The sequence below is a fragment of the Channa argus genome, chromosome 13 (assembly GCF_033026475.1).
Source record: "Channa argus isolate prfri chromosome 13, Channa argus male v1.0, whole genome shotgun sequence".
Taxonomy (NCBI): Eukaryota; Metazoa; Chordata; class Actinopteri; order Anabantiformes; family Channidae; genus Channa; species Channa argus.
Genome location: NC_090209.1, coordinates 3,612,107 through 3,637,254, shown reverse-complemented (window position 1 = coordinate 3,637,254; position 25,148 = coordinate 3,612,107). Strand labels below are relative to the sequence as shown.

Below are 25,148 nucleotides of genomic sequence, written 5' to 3'. Positions count from 1 at the left end.
CAATGCTGTCAAGCTGAAGCAAACAGAAGCGCAGACTGGCATGGTGCACCTACGGATACTGACAGGACTAATGACAACAGATGATGCCCGTTGAGTGATGTTACTATGTCAAACCATGTCAGTCGGGAAAAACAAACAAATTTTGCACCCTAGGTGACCACCTACGGACAGTACATCGTCTACGTGGCAGGATGTTCACCCTTTAACACCAATTATTGCAGGACTACAAGAGCTGCTGTCTTGCTTGTTTTCCAAGTATCCCTAAGCTACTACCCACCAGCACCTGCTTCTGATCGGCTGAACAGGTAATCAGCAGTGGACCCTGCAGGGATAGTTGAAAAACAGTGAGGACAGCGTCTCTCATAGCCCTGGAGCAAGTATCTCTATACTTGTTCTGTTAGATCTTGGTGCTGCATTTGATACCATTTATCACAACATTTTATTACAGAGACTGGAACATGAAATTGGAATTACAGGAACTGCACTAGGTTGGTTTAAATCTTATCTGTCTGATAGATTTCAATTTGTTCATGTTAATGATGAATCCTCCATGCACACAAAGGTTAGCTATGGAGTTCCACAAGGCTCTGTGTTAGGACCAATACTTTTTACTTTATATATGTCTCCTTTAGGCAACATTATTAGAAAACACTCCATAAATTTCCACTGTTATGCTGATGATACCCAGCTATATTTATCTATGGAACCAGATGAAAATAATCAGTTAATAAAGCTTCAAGTCTACAAGACATAAAGGCCTGGATGTCCCACAATTTTTTACTTTTAAACTCATACAAAACTGAAGTTATAGTATTTGGGCCCAAAAATCTCAGAGATATGATGTCCAACCATATTGTTACTCTAGATGGCATAAGTCTGGCCTCCAGTACTACTGCAAGGAACCTTGGAGTTATTTTTGATCAGGATTTGTCCTTTACCTCACATATAAAACAAATCTCTAGAACAGCCTTCTTCCACCTACAGAACATTGCCAAAATTAGGAGCATCCTGTCTCAAAGTGATGCTGAAAAACTGGTCCATGCATTTGTTACTTCTAGGTTGGACTATTGTAATTGCCTACTTTCAGGATGCCCTAGTAACTCCCTAAAGAGCCTGCAATTAATCAAAAATGCTGCAGCAAGAGTGCTGACTGGAACTAGCAAGAGAGATATTTCACCTTCACTAGCTTCTCTCCATTGGCTTCCCATTAAATGTAGAATAGAATTTAAAACCCTGCTTCTTACATATAAAGCTCTGAATGGTCAGACTCCATCATATTTAGAAGACCTCATAGCACCATATCATCCCAGTAGACCACTTCGCTCTCAGACTGCAGGCCTACTTGTGGTTCCCAGAATTTCCAAAGGTAGAATGGGAGGCAGAGCCTTTAGCTATCAAGCTCCTCTCTTGTGGAACCAGCTCCCAGTTCAGATTCGGGAAGCAGACAACCTCTCTACTTATAAGTCTAAGCTTAAAACCTTCCTCTTTAATAAAGCATAGAGTTAGTTATAGTTATGCTGCCATAGGCTTAGACTGCTGGGGGACCCACCCCCCAGTGCACTGAGCTCCTTTCCTCCTCTTTACCATCTCTGCTCTCCTCTCACCCCGCAATTGTCACCACTGTATGTCCTTACCTCTGTGCGTTCTCTCCCGTAGTTGTCTTTGTCCTCCTCTGTCCCCCTCTCTCTGTCCCTTTCTGCAGGTGTCCCCCGGCTTTGAAGCTGTGTGTCTTCCAGCGTGCAGCTACTGGTCCTACCAATCTGCCCGATGTTTTGATGTTGCTTTTTGTTGCTCTGTTCTTTTCTCTCTCCCCTTTCCACTCACCCCAACCCTGTCGAGGCAGATGCCCATCCACCCTGAACCTGGTTCTGCTGGAGGTTTCTTCCGTTAAAGGGAGTTTTTCCTCTCCACTGTTGCCTATGGCTTGCTTCAGGGGGAATTGTTGGGTTCTCTTTATACATCTTTATAATCTTGACTTTATTCTGTAAAGTGCCCTGAGATGACTTTGTTGTGAATTTGCGCTATAGAAATAAAGTTGAATTAAATTGAATTCCTGTTGATCAAAGAGAATGGGAAATAATGACTAACCTGTAAACTCCAAAGCCCAGAGCAGCCCAGTGCACTACATGATATAAGCTTTCTAGTCCAATATGTTGTACTATAATAAATAAATATTTGGGGCACCTTTTTATAAAGAACACTCATCCCCCCCTGGGCACACAGAGATGCTCATGTTTAAAAAATATATAAAAACATCACTCCCTTTATTTCAGTGTGATTTCTTTAGTGACACAGCTCACTAATTCTTTCTGAAAAGAAAACATTTGAAGAACTCCCTCAGATGCACTGCAAACAGATAAATCTGTATGACTCCATGTTAGAGTTTTACAGTATTTGTAGAATGTGTACAGGTGGTAGCCAGTTCTGAGTTATTCACACAAAGCAGAAATGGGTGACACATGATCTGAAACAGTCCTGGAATTAGAAAAATAATGAATCCCAAAAATGACCCTTTTGCAAAAAGTGTATAAAACCAAAACTGTAAATATGTGATAGAGGCATTCTGAAGATGCTGGTGATATAGTTACACCTCAGCAGAAAGCCCTTTAGTCCAGTAGAAATCAGGGTACACTAACATGGTCATGGTCTGATTGAAAAAGCCTCCAAAAACTGCAAAACTTTCAGCAAAGAAAGCTAATGAAAGTAATACAAGTCATTATTACAAAACCCAAAAACGTGTCGGTTGTTATCAAAACAAGCTTTTAACACTGGCAAGTGGATAGAAGAGTGGTGAAGTCAAATGTTTGTTTAAAATTTGATTTGTTTAAAATACAAAAAGTATATTATTCTGTCAATAACAACACAAAAGTAACTGAGAGTTGCAATACATGACATATGTAAAATACTGGAACATTTTTCACCAGGCCTATGCAGTTGGGTGCAAAGGTTTGGACCCACTTATTTAGTAATGGCAAAGAATAATTGTTCATCACTTCATCAGTTCAGTTTAAATTAATTTATCAAGGGCGATGCAAACCTATAATAATAATAATAATTAAATAATAATTTTTAATTATTTAATTAATTAATTACCGAGTATACAGTCAGTTACTTTTCATTATAAACAAACATTTGTATTGTTACTATGTTAGGTTGAAAGTCAAGTTAGGCGATGCAAATCTTTGTTTTACTCTTTTGGCCATTTCAAAATAAGGGGATGCAAACTTTTGCAACCAACATTACATAAAAGACGTCTGTCCAGAAATATTCACAAAACTAATTACAATAATAAGTGCAATGTTAAAAAACTTAAACAACACTGTACAACTTAACAAAAAATTGCATTGCTCATGTCAACAAACAATACAGCACTCGTCCTAGACCTCATAAGTATTCTGGACTAAGCCAGCAAATCAATTTTCAAATGAAGCTATTTCGTTTTCTTTTGAGCTATATTGTAAAATTATGTGAGGAGCAACACAGAAAATGTCACTATTATACAGGCAGGTGTATTGTATTCAGCTGCAGCTGCTGCCATGGATGCTGGTGATAGTTGTAAACCCCTTTTAAACCTTTATGTTCAGTTTTTATTTATTACTATATTATTACTTTTCTACATAATATCTCATAATGTGAATCTGTCAGAACAGATGTTTGAGAAGCACAAAAGGTCAATTACCAGTAAAACACTGTGTGATCAGCACATTTGCAGAATGAATGAAGACATCCAGCTCTGCCAGTTGCAATATTATATTGCACAAGATTAACAATTATATGGTTTTAGAGAAATGTGTTGACATTGTGCTTCTGGCTGAACAATGTGCAATTGTCTTTGCTTTTTTTTTTATCTGATTTTATTCTTTCTGGTTTGTTTTTAGAGTTTTATTGTTTCTCGTTTTTGCAGGTACTACCCAGCAGCAGATCAGGGCATATTTACTCATACAGCTGTAAGGTCATGGGTCATTCATTTATACACTCTGAAGTTAGAATCAGTCTGTTTCGCTTAACAAAAAGCCTTTTCCACTGTTAAGCTATAAGCAAACTATAGCATGAGTGTGGTATTTACTGAAATACTTAATACTGAAAAATAAAACATAAAACACTCTCTTGATGTTATTTCAAACACAGGCATATTTCAGTCAGTTAATAGAAAAAAGTTAATATAAAAACCATACACGTCAAGATAAGGAAAATTAAGTGCAAAAAAATGCTAACCAGGTTTTCAGACTCAAATTTACAGCACTTAATAAAAAAAAAAACAAAATATTAAAAACTGTGTCTATAACCAAATAAAATCATGGTCAACTCTCATTGCCTATTCATAGTTTAGCTTTTCGGTTACATTTATTTGAATTGCAGTTGGCCTAAAAACAATTAGTGTAACAGCTTTTGCTCTGTTCTTTGTCCTCCTCGGAGCTGGTCCAGAACTCTGTAGCAGTACAAAATGAATTGCATATGACATCAGTTTTAGTTTCTCTGCACTGGCTTTCAGTCACTTTGATGGATTTGTTCTATAATTTTGCTACACTTTTTGACATGAGCCTGCACTGAGAATGTGAAGTTGATGTCATGCCGTGTTGGATTTTTTGTTCTTCTTTTCAGATTCCCTCATGCCTTTAGTTGGTAAGTTGGAGTCTGTGTTTTGATTGTAAAATGGTCCTCACAGTAGGTCAGAGTGCTTCCTTAACGTTTCCCCTCTAAACTCTGGACATGCCTCTGAGAAGAAATCAGTGTACTTTGGGGTTTCTGCACTTATTTCCCCATGTCATCTGTGTGTGCCACGCTCATTGCTTTTGTAACCTCTGTGTTAAATATAATATATAAAAGCAATATGTTACGGGAAGCAGACACCCTCCCTACTTTCTCTACGAAGTCTAGGCTTAAAACCTTCCTCTTTAATAAAGCTAATAGTTAGTTATAGTTATGCTGCTATAGGCTTAGACTGCTGGGGGACCCACCCCCCAATGCACTGAGCTCCTTTCCTCCTATTGTCCCTCTTTCCTCTTCTCTCACCGCACAATTGTCACCACTGTATGTCATTAACTCTGTGTGTTCTCTCCCGTAGTTGTCTTTCTCCTTCTCTGTCCCCCTCTCTCTGTCCCTTTCTGCAGGTGTCCCCCGGCTTTGAGGCTGTGTGTTTCCACTGTGCAGCTAGTGGTCCTACCAACCTGCCTGATGTTTTGTTGTTGCTTTTGCTGCTCTTTTCTTTTCTCTCTTCACTTTCCACTCACCCCAAAATGGTCAAGGCAGATGGCTGCCCACCCTGAAGCTGGTTCTGCTGGAGGTTTCTTCTGTTAAAGCGAGTTTCTCCTCTCCACTGTTGCCTGGGACTTGCTCAAGGGGGTCATTGTTGGGTTCTCTCTATACATCTTTATAGTCTTGACTTTATTCTGTAAAGTGCCCTGAGATGACTTTGTTGTGAATTGGCGCTGTAAAAGTAAAGTTGAATTGAATTTTGTATGTAAAGTTAAGAAACCACAGATTCTTGGAAAAGGAATAAAACACCAGCATAATGGATTCTTGAGGTGTTGGAAGAGGAGTTGTGAAAATGTGCAGGCTGAGTTTGTCCATGTATGTTCATCCAACTCAATCCGTTTTTATCTACAAAGCTCAGTTTCTCTCTTAGGCTCCATTCATCAGAGGCCGTCTGAGATTTTTCTTACTGTCTGGTCCCTGAATTAGTCATTGAAGTCTTACTGTTCTGAATAGATCATTGCTCATACAGGCTAATCAGGGCCTGTATCCCCACAGAGCAGGGTTAGTGAATGGTGAGTAGGGGCAGTTACTGTGACAAACACATGAGTGGATCACCATCACAGCTCGCTGTAGCAGTCTGCCGGAGGGGCAGCTGAAGGTCACCTGAGCGGTGGTGGTTTGGTAAGGCGTGCAGCAGCGGGAGTCCGTGCACTGTCCACAGTACCGGAGCTGGTAGGCGCGAGTGCTGTAGCAACCCTGATGAACCAGCTGAATGGGCCCTGGTGACATGTAGCTGGCCTTGCAGTGACCCTTCTGCCCCCACTGGGAAATAAGCATAGACCAAGACACAAAGGTAAGTTTAAGTCATTCAATTCGATCCATACTTTGATCTGAGCTACAACTGTTGTCAGCCAAGGAGTTCAATATGGGACTATTAATAAACAGTAATCATTACTTTCAAAACTCTCATTTTCTGTAATATCTGCAATACCAGGACATGAATCTTCCAGTTTGGTCAACCTCAATCAATCAGGGTAGTAGTCTGTAGCATATTTAACTTCATTTTTCTATTCTTTACTGAATGTTGGAGCTTTTGTATTCGTTATGCTGTGGTCCTGTAAATATGATTAGGGGCATAAAAACAATAACAAAAGCAACCTACTTAATTTATTGCCACTCATTGTATTCTGAGAAAAACATTACAGTTTGTCATTACTGTTACTGTGTTACTGTGTCATCTTGAAAGTAACACTTCACTGAATAAACATGACCTGTTTTTACACATCCTCCTTGTGGTATTTATTCAGAGAACATGTCCTTTTGGTTAAAAAGAAGCATGTGTAAAAATGTTTAATTATTTTGTGTCCTTTTGTTCCTCTGTAAAAATGTTTTTTGTGAATCGACTCAACCGTCACGTTAAAGACATGAAAGGAGCATAGTCAGATATGCAGTGAGGTGAGCTGAAGTAAACCTAAGACAAAAAGAGCAGACGGAAGTGGTGGTGTAGTTTGAGCTCACCAGGGATTTCCTGGGGACATGCTGTGCTTCGTTGCAAGGTCGCACTTTACAAAGTCGAGTCTCCATTTGCACCTTGCAGGCAGGGTTGTGGTTAGAAACACGTGTGGAGACCCCAGCCCCACAGCTCTGGGAACAGGCACTCCACTGGGTGCTCTTCTCTATGCAGTTGGAGGCAGGTGTAACCAGTTTGTTAAGAGGGTGATCGCTCGGAGGGGATGGCCCCAACCTGTTGGGTCTCATGGCTGTAAAAAACAAAAAACAAAAAACTAAATGGTGAGAAAAGTAACTTAAATTCACAGTCACAATCACAGTTTATGCTGTGTGATCCTTGATGCTCCAATAGAAAAGAATAATTTGACATTTTTGGAGATTTTCTTGTTCAGCTGAGTTGGGAGGAAAAATGTAAAAGTTTCAGTATATCTTGGAATGAACTGATTGTTTTAACTGGATTACTATGATACTGAAGAAGATGTCAGAATGTGATGACTCTGTGTGAAACAGATTGATCTCAGTAGCCTCTGTAGCACACTTCAAGGAGCTTTAATGTCTCATGGAAAATAGAAATCAAACTCGCTGCTTTGAATTCAGGTCAAAATTTGTGCCTCCCCAAAACCAACTGGCTCAGGTCAGATAATCAGCTGAGTTTCAGACATAGCAGCTTTGTGTTTAAGAACAAAATGTTCTTTTGCCGTTCTCATAATGTAGTTTGACTGTGTTTGGAATTCCAGATGTTTTTAGAGTTTCTTCATTTCCCTAACACACCCCTCTGTTTCTCTTTCACACACACACACACTCCTATTTCAGTGGAGTAATGTAGTCTCTACATGGCGTCACGTGTTTAATTGTCACACACTTGCAGTTAGTTGTTATTATAAAACCAGAGAACTTAATGACTGGGGAAAAAAATATGTTATGACTCTTATAAAGAAATGTGGGATATATTTGGAGTTTTCCTTTGGCCAGACACACCCCAAGTGAATGTAAAAATGCTCCAGTAAAAACTTCCAGACATAACCGGTGTGACAAACTACGCATAAATGAGGGGCGGATTATGTTTCCATTTGGACTGATGATCGCCGAGCATGAATTATAGCCGAGGCATCCAGTCATATTGAATGTAGAGATATACTCTATCAGGGAGAAGCAACCTGACTCTAAAACATATGTTGATGTTAGGATAAAATATAACAGATTACCTACGCTGCAGAACGCGTCATGTGTTCCTCACATGTACAACACGTCTACAGTACAACATCTACACACCTGTGGCGTTTACCTGTGATGGCATCCCGAAGGACTGTGTTCTCAAGGCTTTCACACACCCATTCTTTGCAGCATTTCCCTGGTGGCCGGATGTACTGCGGGTTGGGACAATCCGGAGTGGGAAGACGGCCAGTCAAAGGGCAAGCGGGCACACAGGTCACCCCTCCACTTCTGCAGTGGCAGTAAGTGTCACAGGAAGGTTGAAACGACTGGCCTTCGTGGTAAGTGATGCCGTTGAATTCACAGCCCAGATCACCCTTACCTATTCGAAACACAGCACAGATGTCACGTCCTCAGCCACAGCTGCCTGTTAAATTGATGTAGGAAACCTAATCAGGAAGTGAGGGTATTAAGTTAGGTGGAGCGAGAGAGACAGGGAGGAGGAGGACAGACAGACAGGCAGACACAGGGAGATGCAACACAGAAAAATAAAAGAGAGAGAGGGCAGGTCAGACAAGGTGCGGCCCCTGCCAGTGGTTAGTAGTTTTATGGGAAAACTAGGCTTCTTTGCTGAGAACCCGAGGAGCCTGTTTTTCAACCCATAAGTGGCGTCTCTGCAATTTATCAAGCACAAAGTGCCGCCACCAGAGGTAATGTGTCAACAACTGCCCTGGAAATATGCGCTGAAACGATTTGGAGTTCTGGCAAAGCATCAGTGCCTGGCAGGCCGTCCTGCATGGTTGAGCACACTCCAAACATTAAGTGTCTGGTTGCAGACTAAATCACCCCCTCCCTTTACTCTGCTGTTTGCCTTCCACTCCCTCTTACACACACAGACATGGGCTTGGTTGTTTGTTAGTTACAAGAGACACTCACTGACACACTCCCCGGCTTCACCGGGGAAGCTGGCACTGTAGTCGCACTGAAGCCCTCTCTGTTTGTCGCAGGGCAACAACTCGGAGCAGGACTCGCCTCGCTGCCTGGCACACACCTGGCAGCACCGACAGCCGTCCAACACCAGTGGGATTCCGGTGGGACACTGATGGGATGGACGAGGGCAAATGCAGGGCCTGTCACAAAGCTGGCACAACACCTGCAGAGAAAACATGCACAGGGCGAAAGGATGTTAGAGCAAAGATTATAGTCTGAGTGAAAATAATTTTTAAAAGTAGCCTGAAGAAAGTGGTGTTTTCACCACCACCACAAATATCCTCCCAATACTTATCCTAATTTCTAAATGTTCTAAAAGACTAAACAAAATATTACTCGTATTCTCAAAAACTGCAGATCAGCATCCACCACTCAGGCCAAACCACTGGTTAGTAACATGTTTCTGATGGAGCCAAAACAGAACCAACTCAGTCTCATCTCAGCAGAGTAGAAGAATTAGTTTCTATGCTTTGTGGAAAAGCAACTGTAACAAATTTACTGTCCAACACTTGTTTTTATATAGTGCTCAGAAAGGCAGCAACATGCACACAAGCACTCCAAAAGCATTTATCACTGTAAATCAACTCTAAACCACAAAGCTTCGTGATAATGTGGGAGGGAAGAGGCTGCTTTAAACTCACAGACATCTGATGTCTGGTTTAAGAATCACGTAAACACTGATTTCGCCGGGGCTGAAAGGTCTTAATTTATTACAGAAAACTCAATATTGTGACTTTACTGTGAGTTTTAAAATGGTAGTATATGTATGTAAATGTTGTATATTTAATAATGCAATTAATTGTATTTTAATTAATGAAAGAATCATCACATGTCATCATCTGTGATTTCCTGCGATGGAAAAGTTGCAAACAAGTAAAGTGAGCCAAGAAAAACCACAGGAAATCAGCTAAATCATTTAGACCTCCACCCACACTCAGTTTCATAAACACACACACGGAAAAATGGAGACAGAGAGAAAAATACGTAATCAGTGACAAACGGCAGTAAATAAGCAAGAGCAGGCCTCACCTGTGTAGCCACACACAGCAGCACAGCCACGGCTATCACACAGTCACACAGCAGTCGGTCCATGAGAGCTTGTGTTGCTGCAGGAGCTCAGTCTGTCTCACTATCTCGTGTGACACTGTGGTGCGGCCACTGCAGCTGTTTGCTAACTGCTCATTCTTGCGTCTACTGACATTTATAAAGTCTGGACTCTGATGTCACGGGCTGACTACCATGAAAACAGCCACTGGAGCAGCATCAGAAATGTTTCACATTCCTCCTCCCTACTGCACATTTCCACCTCCAGACGGACACACACACACACACACACACACACACACACCTCCACCCCCAGCTTTTTCCGCTCCTACCCCTCGCCTACCTCTCTTTCCAGTCTCATGGTGCTCCAAGTTTACACAGCTTAACACAAGCTGAGAGGAGAAAAATACATTAAAGTCAAACAACATTCAGGGCTTTTGTGGTGAAGATTCAAATGAAAGTGGACAGGATTTTGTCTTGTTGATGTTTTTACAAGCTGCTGGTCAGACAGATAGAGTAGCTGATCTTTGGATGGATTTACATTTTCCCACTATGAAATACATCTTAAAGCCTCATTTGTAACCTCAGCGCAACTTAAAAGAGATTTAATCCTTTTCCCTGTGGTTTCCATGGTGTAAGGGCAGCATGTCTGAGGTTGGCATGAAATTTGAGTCATTGTGCTCCCTTCAGCTGTAGAAGAAGCCTGCCCCTGAAGAGAATTCAAATAAGCCTGATGGTAAACAGTGTCAGAGGCCACACAGAGCATCCTTATTTAATACTATGCATCTTCATTATGAATAGTTAGTCACCGGTGCTGACGGTGACAGTTACTGACAGTTACTGTTATTAACGGTTACTGTCCCACAATCATGTTTCTAAGAGAATTCATCAGCATCATCTGTCTTGCAACCATGACTGCAGGGGAAACTCTTAGAGTTGGGGTTTTCATCTTCCTAATATTTCCAGTAGCAACAATTTACCTAGTAGACTAGTAGAATAACATGTTTTTAGTTGCTGTTTATTTTCTGTTGTATGTCTGTGATGCAGTACAGTATATATCATTATTTAATGATATAAGCCAAAACACCAGATACCTCTCGCTGCTCCTATGCCTAAATAATAGATGTTTCATATTAATCAAACAAATTTTGAGAAATTCAGATAAGTACATTATACCTGCTGATCCCCACATACATTTTACAAATTGTATGATAATCCATCCAAACATTAACAAGGAAAAGTGGTGCTAATATATCAAGTACATTGAAGTTGTTTAATGACACATAAACACAACCCCAATCTTTCTTTATGCTTATAGCATAACTTCAGTCATTTTCTGAATTAATCAAGAACTATCCCCATGCAGACACCCATGCAGCACATTACAGGTAAAAGAAACAATGAATTATATTCACTCTATTTACTCGTATTGTTTGTCAGTGTGCAGCCTGGATTAGCTGGTTTGTCTGTGCCAAAGGCCTTGATGGTCAGAACGCATTAACGAGACACACCACACCACTGAGTGTGACGTTTCTTTATTCTAAAATGCATGGTTACAGTGGTAGAGCATTGGGTTGGGATGCAGAAGGCCATGGTTCAAATCCCACCCCACCAGGTGGCCAGCCATTTGGCATTTCTAAAAATGAAAACCTTCATAATCACACTATAGGCCTAATAATAATATAATATCATCATTATTTCCATAACATTTTTAATTTTGTGTGCCTGGCTGATGGGTTTTGGACACCAAAGATCTTGCGCAAATGACAGTCCCAATGTTGTCCTAACCGACAAACAGTAAACATGAGTAGAGATACAAGATTACTGTCCTTTACATTGGAACATGATCCATCTGAACCTAGAAACATAATCTTATTAGTTGCATTGGAACATAATTTTCAGGAGACATCCCTACATTATTTATACAACTGTTAAAGGTCTCAGCAAGTGAGTCTCTTGAGTCAGTCTCAGCTGTCATTAGGTAAGAGGTAGGGAAATACCTGATTACCATAGGGTTGATTTATCATTGGATAATAACATTACTCATCTGTTAATGCATTTAATAAAGAGTCAGGGAAGAAGATCTCAGTGTTTCTTGGTTGCTGATGTAAAACTGCCACCAAAACAGGCCGACTGACTGACAAAGCCATTCACAGAGTGACTATGTATGTATGTATGAAATAACAGTATTTAAAACTCTGCAGCACAGTTACGTATACACAGCATGTTACAACGATGCTGTCATACTGCAGCTGCAACAAGGAAAGATGTGAATCACTGAAACAGAAAGTAAACTATTCATGGTTCAGTAAAAACAATTTAGTCAAAAGAAAACTAAATTCCTGAGTTTGAACATCAGCGACTTCCCACAGCGCTGGGTGGACACTAAAGACAGTGATGAGCTATAAATAGAAGCAGACATAAAGTGTAGAGTAGGGGAAAGTATGTGAGTGAAGCAGGTGGGTTCCAGGTGGTGAGTCAGTGGAGATTCAGCCTCTAATTCAGATTTCTCTAACAACGCATTCCTGGCAACTGTGCAATGGGTTTTACATGCTCCCCAACAATGACAGAGGCTGGAGGGATTGCTTTATAATAAGTATTATTTCCACTATGAAGATCTCCGATGACTGTACTGACTGAGCAAACACATGCAGTTTGGTAAAATCTTACACAACCCTTTAGTATAACAAAGCCTCTGTTGTTGCGAGATTCTGATCGCAAGATAGAAGAAGAATTATTGATCTTTCTAGCTTGTCTGGCTCCATCTATCGCATCTATGATGCAAAAAGGATAACAAACGGCAGCCAATATCAATCATAGTGAAATCAGATCTGCCAGTTCAAACTAAGACGCACAGGAGGATCAACACATTTTTTCCAGACAATATCACAACCCCGACATCCTCTACAAGGCCCTTCATTCAGTTTGGAATTTTGTTAAAGCGTGTAGTGGAATGTAGGAAAAGTTCACTGGATTCCTTATTAATTCCCAAATGCACCCTGCTGGGCAAAGTTATGAAAATATAATTTGTCCTGTAAAATGTTAGAAAAGAATGCATTGATCTACGTCTTGAAAGAAAAGAAAACCACTCTACCAAATCTTTCTCCGTGAAGCAAAAATGTCAAACACATGTTCAGAAATGTTGTCCAACGACCCAAAATACCCGTTGAAGAAAAAAGAAAAGAAAAGACTCAAACAGTTGTAATGTGAGAGTCTGCTGAAATGTTATAGTGCCTAAGTTATATTAAAAGCATATCTGTTCGAGCTGACGAAACAGATGCACAAATTTCATAAAATTGCATACATTTTTGTTCCGATTGTCTAATTTTATTTAATTGTACTCACCAAATATCTAGAAGCTGCCATATTAGAGGTTGATTAGGTGTTGCCAGTTTCCTAGTGAGCATACAATTATTGTTATTATGTTTTTTCACTGATCAACAGTGAGTAATGTTGGTGTGGTGGTTCAACTGTTGGATGATTTGTCATAATGATGTAATGTTCCCAGACTTTACGTCCAACTGACTTTGGTCATATTTAGTCAAAATTATCAATAACAGTATTGTTAAAAATAAATTGTTTCCTTAGTACTTTTACTTGAGGAAAAAATTTGAAGTCGTACTTAGTAGTGGGTTGTGGCTGATCTGTGTAAGCACAAACCAGTGTACTCTACTTTTAGTGCCACTGCGTTTGTTGGGAAATATCTAGTAGACACATTTTCACACTCAAAGTTCAGACATTCATATAAAATAGTCTGGAGTCAAGTGAACAGTGCAATTTATAGAAAATGGAGAGTAATTTAAGCCTCATTCACACTCTGACAGACATGGTTGGTTTTGTCTGGTACTAGATAGCTGGGTGAGTAAACAGCCTTTTTTTTTTGGGGGGTCCTTTCGGCTTATCCCCTGATCTTATTCGCCACAGCGGATCATTGTCCGCATGCTGATTTTTGCATAGTTTTTACGCAGGATGCCCTTCCTGACACCACCCTCCCCAATTTGTACCGGGCTTGGACTGGAACTGCACAGCTGGGGATGGGAATGGGCTGTTGGGGGTTCACTGTCTTGCTGAGAGGCACTTCAACATATAGTCGGGACGGGGGATTGAACTACCGACCCTGCGGACGACTGCCTTACCAACTGAGCTACTTTTCTAAATATAAGTATGTTAAAAGTTGGGTGCCTGCAACAGAGGCAAAGAAAAACCTCTCTGGATTATTCCAAAATTAGCAGCATCACGATGGGATATTAAATCATTAAAAGGCTCAGTCAAGCAAAGGTGTCTTGTGGTTCACCACTTTGTGCCAAATTTAATGAGGGAATTGTTCAGTCAGTTAAAAGACTATTTCTGAGTGCAAAGGATTTAAGTTTCTCCGTCTACTGTCTATGGTTTGAAAACAATTTGAACATTTTGAAAACGTTCAGAGTCTAGAAAAAACTCAAAAGTGCATAAAAGTCGAAGACAAAAAACACTTTTATTTGTGTTTGACCTTAGAACTTTTTTAGAGGCAACATTTCCTGAGTCACTGGCATGCGACTTTGAAGAATAATGTCACATGGGCTTAGAAGTACTAGACTTTGGAAAATTGGTGTCACTTAACACAGTTTGCTGCTGTATTAAGAAATACAACATGAAACTCTATCACACAAGAAGGAAGTTGTACATCAATTCAGTGCAGAAACATTGCTGAGTTTTCTGGGCCCACGTTCATGTCCGACAGACCGAGGGTACATCACTGCAACATTTAGTAAGCATAAGGTGCATTTCAGATAAACAAAAGGTTCAACTAAATTATTTTTATTGCATTTAATAAAAAAGAAGGAAATATTTAGGAATAGCAAAACAACATGTAAGTGGTCCAGTGTTCCAGCCATAGGTCAGAAAGAAAGTGTGAGTTGCAGCATTTTTATGATGTTGATGTACTGAGTTGTACTGACTCACGGTTCCAGTAAGGATTTCAGAGAGGTAACGTAATGGCGGTGATCAGACTGAGCTGTCTCATTCCATTCAAAACACAATAAATGATCAAACTGTACTGTGTCTGTTCAGTCTGCTTCTCTTCCCTTTTCCTTCATGACTCTCCTTCACACACCTCAGCTCACATAGTTTCCTCTCACAGCAACATGCCAGCACTGGAGATAATGTCAACTTGGCAGGGTTCAGGCAGTTCTGGGTGCATTTCACATTTATTAAAGAGCATGAATGCAGAGAGCATGAAGTTTAATTCACCGTGTTGCCACTCAAGGAATCTGCTTGAATCTGCTGTAGCATGAAAAGTGCTTTTCCAAACAACTCGATCATAAATATTTTGATGGGGGAGAAAAATAATTAAAGCCTTAAAATGTACATAACCTTTTGAGGAACCACAAAAAGTACTTTCGCCTCTGAGTTGTCCAGATGTTTCCTCTGAAATCGCTCCTGTGAAACTGCAGAGAAAGTACTGTAGTAGCACATTTGCATAGCCCCTGTCATTTGTATGAGCTGTGTGTCAAATTGTAGCATGATTCTTCCAACATTGATGACTCTCACCTTAGCCAATTTTTTTCTCCCTAAAGTGGCACCTAGGATCCAGGCATTCCATCCCGCCGTGTGAAAATTTCACAGTGTTGCCACAGGAACACCCAGAACTGGCAGTAAGGACATCGTCCTGACCAAAAGGTCAACTCCTGACGTAAACGGGGCCAAGGTCACTGCTGTGTCTACAGGGACAAAAGAAACAGGACAGATCAGCCAAACACTCACTGAAAACATTCACAGCCAAGTCGGCGTGACAGCTGCACCGACAGATGTGTCCACAAAGAGAGACACAACCGTGTGCCCATCACAAGTGTATGGGCAGAAGACATCTCTCTGGAGAAGTGGTGCATTTCGGATGTTGATCTTTTTGACGAATGGACAAACAAATGTTATACTGGGAATGTTACAACATCATCACATTAGCATTGTCCTCAGTTAATGTAAAGCTCTCTTTCATGTTGTTTTCTCATCATTCACTTTGATTCAGGTTACTTCTTTTTGTCTGAATCCAGATTCAGGAGGAGCTTGTTTGTTGAGAGCTGGAGCAACACAGAGTAGAAATAGCATGGTGCATTCACTGACACACCTAAACTAACATCACATTCATTTCCAGCTTTAGTTACTAAAAATGAATCTGAACAAATAAATAAGCAATAAGGGCTCGATTCATGAGGGCCACCACTTCCCAGCATGGCACATGGCGTCAGTATTTTTAAGTCAGATTGTTACTAAATTAAGAGGCAAGATAGTCTGACAGCAGCTGGAGACACTTTCATTCTGTTGAACTCATTGAAATCTAAGTGTCATTACAGATGTCTTACAGTGTACGTGGAACGGTCATTTCGAGCTCTGGACACATCTGAGGTTATCTACTTACAATGAAAGCATACTGCAGCAATGTTAAACCAAACAATCTAAGTAATTCAGGAAACCATTAGTAGTCTTATCTTCTTTCCTGGAACAAAAAGACATCATAGATTCCTCATGTGTCACTGACAAAGCATATTACTCCTGACATTAGGAGAATGCTGAGATAAACTGAGTGCTGGACAAGACACCCTGGTGCTCCATACCCAAATTATAAGGTGAAATGGTTTGGTGATGACATGACGCAGCAGTTGCCAATGTGTGGGAGTAGTCTGGATGTGTTGTTGCTTTCCCTCTGGTCACTTGGAGACAGTCTGCAAACATTCATAGCAATTTTTACAATGTGTGTAGAAGTTTTGGATCTCCAGAATTTTACTACGATCCTGCGTTATGTTGGTTGGGAAAAGGTGTAAAGAGAGCTTTGTTTTTAATCCCTGTTTCTTAATTGTTCACAAGTATCTTATGTATCTTATATCTTCCATTTTGTCTGATATGTTAAAATCCAATATTCAAGAGGATAAAGAAGAGCAGACCTACATATGTCCTTGTTTCAAATTGCATGTATCAAACAGTATGAGTTTGACTTCCCTTTTCCTCGCCTCAGTCTGTACCAAAATATAGACAAGTGGTGAATTATATCTTGTACTGGATTATAAAAAGCAACAAAACAAATTAGGAAGTGAAACAGATAAAAGGTCAGTATTTGACATCTTACATTTAAGACAAACTGTACTTACATTCTAAAGTACAGTAGAGATGCTGGATGTTGATGATGTTTTTATATGTTTTATTTTCTTGCACCAGACTGCAGTCAACTCCTGTAAGACAATGTGGAGGGGGTTTACACCCAGACATGCATGGAGAGAATTTTTGACCCACACACTGCACCAGGGCTTTTTTAAAAATATGGTCAAAGAGACCTCTAGTGGCCATTTGACGAAATGTTACCACATTGTCCTCTGAGGACCTCTTGACCGTCTAGACCAGGGGTCACCAACCTTTTTGAAACTGAGAGCTACTTCTTGGGTAGCGATTAATGTGAATGGCTACCAGTTTAAAACGCACTTTTATAATAACAAATTTGCTCAATTACCGTTAATTATATGTTATTATTATTAATTAATTAAAGTAATGATATTGATCTATATGAAGACACAGATCATGTTAATGATTTCTCACAATAACTATCAAATGTGATTTTAAAAAGAATAGCAACAAAAAAATTGTTATGCAGCTCATTGGTAAGTGGTGCTATGGTGAGCTATTTTCAGGACAGGCCTGCGGGCTACTCGTGTGGTCCTTGTGGTCTACCTGGTGCCCACAGGCACCATGTTGGTGACCCCTGGTCTAGACCTAATAGGACTTTTGACATGTGACAATAGATGAATTAAATTATGGCTAAATTTGCTTTAGTAGCATCTTGTCATTGCTCATGTTTTTTTTATTGCCACATTACTTTTTTGCCGTCTACTGTGAAACAAATCTATTTGTGACCGATGTTTTGACACAATACCATTATGGCACATATACACTTGCTGCCTGTTAAAAAAAATTCAAATTCAAATTCAATTCAATTTAAATCAATGCATCTTGGCATGTAGATGTGGACAAGATGATTTCAGTGGCTAAATGTGGCATGGTTGTTGTTGCTCTAATGGGAATTCATGTGCAATAATCTCTAGGTTTCACATGGGACGGTCTGAAAAGGAGAAAATATGCAGTGAGTAGCAGTTATCTGGGTGAAAATATCTTGTAATTCTCAGAGGTCAGAGAATGGCCAGACTGGTTCAAGACTGGTTCGAGGTTGTTTTTCATGGTTTGAGCTCCTTGGTTTCTGTTATCCAGGAAAACAGCAATTCGAATGGCCGCTCCCATATAATGTCCAGGCTGATTATACAGTAATTAAATCTGAGTCTTAATCATCCTGGGGGTGACTGGATAGTCTTACAGTGTGATACAAGCTCCAAGGCTGCTGGAACCTTTGTCCTTGAGCTTTGATCTTGACTCGACTCTCCGCTGTATGAGCTCTGTCATCACATCCAGATATCACAGCTTTGACAGTTTCAACAAGCAACAGCTTTCTTGGTGAGTGGGGATCCTCTGCCATTATCTAAACAGGCCAGCATCTGCATCTGTCCTGCACAAAACCACAAGATGTCACTGTTGCATGTTAAACAAGGCATAACACATGTTTTAGTTGTAAATGTGCTGATTGAAATGTTTCTGTTTCCACCCTTCTGTACTAAGCAAACTGCCTCCTGGCTGTGACTTCCAAATAAGTTTACACATAAGATTTTTATCACTCTTGAACGTCACTATATGCTGTAGTGTTAAAGGAATAGTTCCACATTTGGGGGAGTGTGAATTCTATTTCTTGTTCATGTCAATAGGGAGCTTCCAGTTTAGAGAAAGCTTCTACAGACTTTGTGCACAAAGATGATAGAGAAATGATTTTCTGAACTGTGGAAATATGATCTGCACAGAGCTCCAACCTCAGCCCCACTGAACACTTCCAGGATAAACTGGAACACAGAGTGCGATCCTGGTCTTATGTGAGGCTGGGATACGTGTGACGGATGTTACTTTTATGGCTGAATGAAGGGAAAATAAATCCCCGCTGCTAGTTTCCAAAATGTTGTGTAAAGCCTTCCTAGCAGAAGACGCTTGGGGCAGAATATTAACAATTGCCGGTTCACATTATTTGGAAAAAGAACTAATAGGATCAGGAAGTTATAAAAGGAGGAGTTACTGGGCAGCAGTTTCTAGAAGACTACTCTAAGAAAATATTTGCATTTGGATTCAAATCATCAGCAGCACATTTGACAGTTAGTTACATGTTGGAAGTGTTGACCATAATGGCACCTTAAGTTACTTTTTAATAGAAAGCCTTTCCTAATGAGTATGTGACAGGTGAAAAGAAAAAAAAAATTAGAAGCTGGAACAATTTAAAGGAGCAAAACTAATCACATTCAAATGCAATTTCAATATTTTTGCAAATAGGTTCTGTTGTTTGCATGATATGATTAATCGGTAAATTTGCCTTACTCTGTGGTTGGTTTCACAGTATTTTAATGAAGTATCATGCATTTGTTACTGCTGGAAAAAGTCATCTGCTACACATGCCAAAGACTAAAAACTGCAATGACATGTGAAATAAAGGCTCTCGCATAGGAAATAAGATGTATGACATATGATTCCTTGCTCAATTTCCCTTATCTCAGTGTGCTTAGGCTTACTAATGGATAACTGTTTAAACACTAATGTACAGTAAATGATGTTTGCTTGTGCAAAGACCACAGGAAATGAGGAAGCAGCTAGGAAGATATATAGAGGGTGTTGTTAATAAAACCACATAGTGGTGCCATTTGACAAAGGCACCAAGTGGTGCTTTGGTGGCAAGGAAAAGGTTTTCGGCCTTGAGTAAATGCAGCCCCAGTGAAAACAGCAGGAGCAATAGTAGCTAAGATATATAATGTTGATTGTGGCAAACCTTGAGGCTGATTGTCAAGCGTTGGGTATCACAGATATGATGATGTGAACACTTACCTTCACACAAAAATGGGAGTAGTTCCTGAATAATTGAATGAAGTAAGACATGGTACCGATGAGTTGGTGACAGGGGGAAACTATGTTAGTGAATCATTAGATAAAGATTTGTACATATTTATCTGTGAAACACTGAACACTATACTACAGCTTTCTGAATGGTGTTGTTCGTTCTTCCATAACATTCCAGCTGACCTCATCTCGGGTTGGACTCATTCAAAACAACCCAGATTTGTTGCTACGGTCACAAAACTCTGTCATTTAGCACTTCAGTGAATTTTAAATTAAAACATGTGGTACTGCAACAGAAAATTCCAAACTCATTTTCCCCACACACTGCAATGATAAAACATTTATGAACTGGTGACAGAAAACAGCAAAACTATGTCTTAATTAAAAACAATAAAAATTGTGATAGCAGTCCAGCTTAGTATAATTTTTGTGTTCATTTTAACATGGCACAAGTCTGCATGCAGTCACGTTAGCAGTAAAACACGAACACAAAAACTACAGTTTAAAGCTTCAGTAAAGTAAAAGTAGGTCAGACTGCACAGCCGTATGTTTCAGTTGACAGTGTCTGTGGTGACGAAATAAAAGGAAAAGCATGTTGTTGATGGAAATAGATAAAAAAGGGAGAAAGAGCAGTGAGGAGGGGGGTCTGATGGCTCATTGGTGGAGCATTGAGTTGGAATGCAGAAGGCAGCGGGTTCAACTCCCACCCCACCCAGCCACCAAGGGCAACCTTGGTGCCGGTCCCGAGCCTGGACAAAAAATGGGAGGGTTGCAGCAGGAAGGGCATCCAGTCTAAAAACACATGCCAAATCAAGGTGGGGGACATGTTCCACTGTGGTGACCCCTGAAGGGACAAGCCAAAAGCCGTTGATCAGTTGGAGAAAGAGCAGTGAGGGAACTACATGTACCCAAACATTATCATTAAGGCGATATACCAACCACATTACAGTGAAGCAGAATTTAATGCTGCACTGGATCTGAAATTCTGCAGTTGCTGAGTGCATTATTTATTGCACTGAAACTGCAGGTCAGATCATCAGTCCGTTACTAATGTGCTTAGTTTAATACCCAGAGTTGATATAAAACACGACATTGTGTTGTTGATGTCTGACGTGGTTGCTGTCTCGTCTTTAACAGTCTGTGTAATGAGTGGCTTTACCTGGACGAAACCAACCAAACATATTGTTCATGTTAACTAGTGTTAGTGTTGAAATTTATACTCTTTTGACTGTTTCCGCAACACATGTGTCAGTTAAGTTCTTCCGTAACTAAAATGACGACAAACTAAAATAATATTGTGAGTGTGGCAGATATCACATGTGTACTGTGGCTCTTTCTGTCATGACCATGGGCATTTCTGAACTTGGTGACCAATGTCTGAATGACACACAGTTGTGGCTTTAACAAACTTTAACAGCAGCAATGTTGCATATTCCATGTCTGAAAAACGGTTAAGGTGCCGTCATAATATAGAAAACACCTTACAATTATGTGGCTTTTTAACCAATTGTGCAATTTTGTTCTTTACTTATATCATGAGCCCTTTAAATGTTTTTACCTGAGTACACAGTTTCTATCTCTAAGTGTAAGTTACAAAATAGTAACTTATTAGTTATACACTAGGTTGTAGATTCAAGTACCTCTGTTTGAACCACTGCAGCTGCTTCTCATGTCAAATATTTTAGATGAAGTGGAAGTTTGAGAAACCAGCAGGCATGTGACACAAGATAATATTGCTGATGGGTCCAGTTTCAACAGAGAAAACTGCTGGTTAAACATGAAATCTGCAACCAAAGCAGGCTGAAAACCAAACGTTTGACATTTTAAAATTTAACAGATGTTTAGACTCTAAATTCAGCCATCTGAGGTTTGATAAATTGACTCAAACCATATGTATTACTGGCCTCACTTCCTCATATTGGGAGCCCTTATTGCTTTGTGTGTAAAGACAATAACAGCTAAATTCAAAATAAAAATTTGAATTTTGTTAAATACAGTCATTTGATTGATTCTCTAACACTGCCTACAGAGCAGGGGTTAAACTTTTTCAGCTTTCTAAGCTGAATGGAATGAATTCACCAGTTTACAAAGGGAAACACGGCCGTTTCTGAGGCTGTATGTTTTTAAAGGACCTCACTGAGAACTAACATGTCCAAATAAAGAAAACCTGGCAGAACAACCATAAACCACTGCAAGAGCAACAAACCTTCCACCATTTCCACATATATACATATAGCAGTGGCTCATCCGGGAATACATACAACAGATACGGAAAACATAGGAAGGCATGAAGTCTCCTACTTCATTTGCAGTCAGTGTTTGTTACTGGTCAAAAATGGGATGGATGGGAGGGAGAGATCAAACCGTTGAAGGCTCGTCTTGGTGTTCACCAACTGTTCACCTTTTTCCTCTTTCAGCTTTAACTAGTTGGGCACAAATCAGCCTAGAGAGACTATTCAAACCATTCAGCTTGCGTTCTGCTTTTTAATATATTTTGCATTTTTCGAATAATCACAATTTCAGTTTGAGGTAATTTTTGATGGATTTTCCACTTCTCCATTAGTGTGTATTGGGGAATGTTGTAACAGCCAGAATGGGCTACATCACATGCACTCAGCTTCAACTTTAATCAACATTTTTCATCTTTCCTCAACAAATTATAAACATGGGTATTTTTGTGTTCTTTCAAGAAATGTAATGTGCCACATCGACAGGACTCATTGTTCTTTCGGTATTTGGGCAGACGCAGAGAGAGTGTCATCTGAAACTCCCATTGGAGCCCATTATAACTCAAATCACAAATGCAGTCTGTTTTAAAATTGTATTTTATTCTTCAAATAAAGAATATCATGTGTTGCCTCAGACCTTCTGCCGCTCAGTTTTTTGAATTTTGTTAATAGGACTAATTCTTTTTAGGATTTAGCAAATTTTGCGAGGCAAAGAGGTTGGCAGTTTATAACCAGTCTTGAGTTTTCTAGCTATTATTGATATTATAAATACTCTTGGTGCACATTTGTTCTTTTGTAAGTTATTTATATTAGTTATTTATGTAAGTTATTTTTATAATCAACCATGTAAACAACCATAATGATGTGTAAGGCTGATCTGACGTTTTTGGTTGCAGTCATTGCAGCTATAGAAAAACTAGTCTAGGTGCAGGGGACAGCTAACTTTTTTCATTCAGGTCCATTTCAGAAACCATTTAGAACAGAAAGGCTATCTAGAAAAAGCATTTTCAAAAAGAAAATGCACTGTGAATGCTTCAGTGCTGAGAGGATTTTCCAAGCAAAGCTGAAAAAAACCTAATAAAAAATATCAAAAGGTTTTTATTATGAAAGTGTGTTTCCTGTCTGCGTGTGTGTTCACTGCAGGTAGACTTCACCACAAACTCATTTTACCATATAAATGCTAAAAAGTTTAAAAAAGTATCAAAAGTGTGTGAGTTTCTCCACTGAGAAATATGTGGGAGAAAATCTGTCAGCTATAGTGTTTGGACATAGCTCTGAGTCTGTTCACATGACCTGATTTAGTTTTGTTTGATACCATGACAACAATGCTTTGAACCGGCTGAGTCACTCACAATTGCTGAAGACAGGCTGTGAACCGCTCAGACTTTGCCTCGCAAAATGTGCACAATGCGAAAAAGTATTAGTCCTATTAACAAAATAAAAAAACTGTGAGTGGCAGAAGGTCTGACCGAACACAGGCATATACTTTATTTGAAGATACTCAATAAAATGAAGGCGGGGCGGCAATTTTAAAACAGCCCCCATTATTGATTCAAGGAGAATTTCTGAACCTCCGTTATCTCAGATGGCAATAAACTGTGATTATTCAAAACATTTAAAAGCTATTAAAAGGCTGAACACAAGGCTGATAGCTGAAAGTCTTGTGACTTGCTTGGTTTTGAATGTTTGAATGGTCTCTCTAGACTGAAGTATGCCCAACTAATTAAAGCTGAAGGGGAAAAGGATGAAGAGGAGCTCTGAGGAGGAAAAAATTGCTGAACAAAGTGGCTACTTTTTATTTCCATTACGGTTTAACATCAAACATTTGTATGAGAAAAAAGTTATGAGCAAAACTAAATAGTTAAAAAGAATAAATCACCATGAAAACCATAAAGCTTTTTTGGGGAGAAAAGTGAATTATTTTGAATCAGACACAAAGGTAAACGATCCGAAAGTTTGCACAAACAATCAGTATAAGTGTTACAATAATTAGAATGTCCTGAAAAAGAAAGAAACCCCTGAGCAACACTCACAGAACGGGTAAGGATGAAAGAAGCACTGTAGACAAACACAAAAGCAACACTGACAGCATCAACAACCTAAAGGTATCACAATCCACCATTTGAAGAAACTGCATTTTCAGAGATACAACGGTCAAACCTCAAACTGCAAATCTCGTGGTTTGGCCAATGCATTTCTACAAGCTTATCTGTATTGCACAGGAAAAACAGTGCACGTCATGGAAGGTTTGATGCAGTGAACTGTATCCAAAAAAGAGCGCGTGATGAAAGGACAGTAACACATTAAGCTGGCAACTGTCAGGCAAGATTTTGGTTCAAGACACCACAAGAACTTCACCCCAATGGCAAAATTGCTGGCTACTCCACTGGCATCCCCCCGGAACCCCCGCCCCCCCCCCCCCTTAATAAATTCAGTTCATACAAACCATGCAGTCATCTTTAATCAAGACATAAATGCAAAACCCAATGAATAAATAAATATACAAATAAATCATGTGTAAATAAATAATTCATGAGTAAAATAAATATAAACCACTGCTGCTCACTGATTTCAACTGACTGAGGTCCTGGCACAATAAGTAATGGCAACCGCCACCTGCAGTAATGTGCCGAGAGGCGTCTGCCGAAGGATAAGAGGAAAAAGCAGAAGACACAGCTGCAAGTTTAAAGTGAAAAGAAGCCACATTTTGTACATTTTAATCAATCGCCTCACACAGCAACACAATGCTAAAGAGCACACTCATGATATTTGAATCTTTATTATTATCTTCTGACCTTCAGCATACGTTCAGCTAGAAACACCGTGCAAACGTCAAAACGTTCAGCTTATAAAGGAAATTATTGCATGTGTACAGCTTTTTGATATACTTTATACTTCTTCTGATTTTTATACTTTTAAAAATGATGTCCAATAATTGCCTTTGAAGTTTTTGGCTAACAGGCGTTGAAAATACTTTTCAGATTTTTCCGCAGCCAAAGCAGGCTGGAAACAAAACGTTTGACATTTTTTGTTCCGCAGCTTTGCTTATAAAATCCTTTCAGCACTGAAGCATTCACAGCGCATTTT

The 25,148-nt window shown here is 39.7% G+C and overlaps 1 protein-coding gene across 1 annotated transcript; it reads right to left on the bottom strand.

The window, feature by feature from the left end:
* Window positions 1-2,229: 2,229 nt before the first annotated feature.
* ccn5 (cellular communication network factor 5) lies at window positions 2,230-10,084 on the bottom strand. The gene is made up of 5 exons (XM_067528123.1): window positions 9,877-10,084; window positions 8,794-9,010; window positions 7,991-8,239; window positions 6,715-6,956; window positions 2,230-6,018 (listed from the first exon to the last, which is right to left on the bottom strand). Exons 1-5 carry the CDS (start codon window positions 9,937-9,939, stop codon window positions 5,731-5,733), a joined length of 1,059 nt encoding a protein of 352 aa, XP_067384224.1. The 5' UTR covers window positions 9,940-10,084; the 3' UTR covers window positions 2,230-5,730.
* Window positions 10,085-25,148: the final 15,064 nt, after the last annotated feature.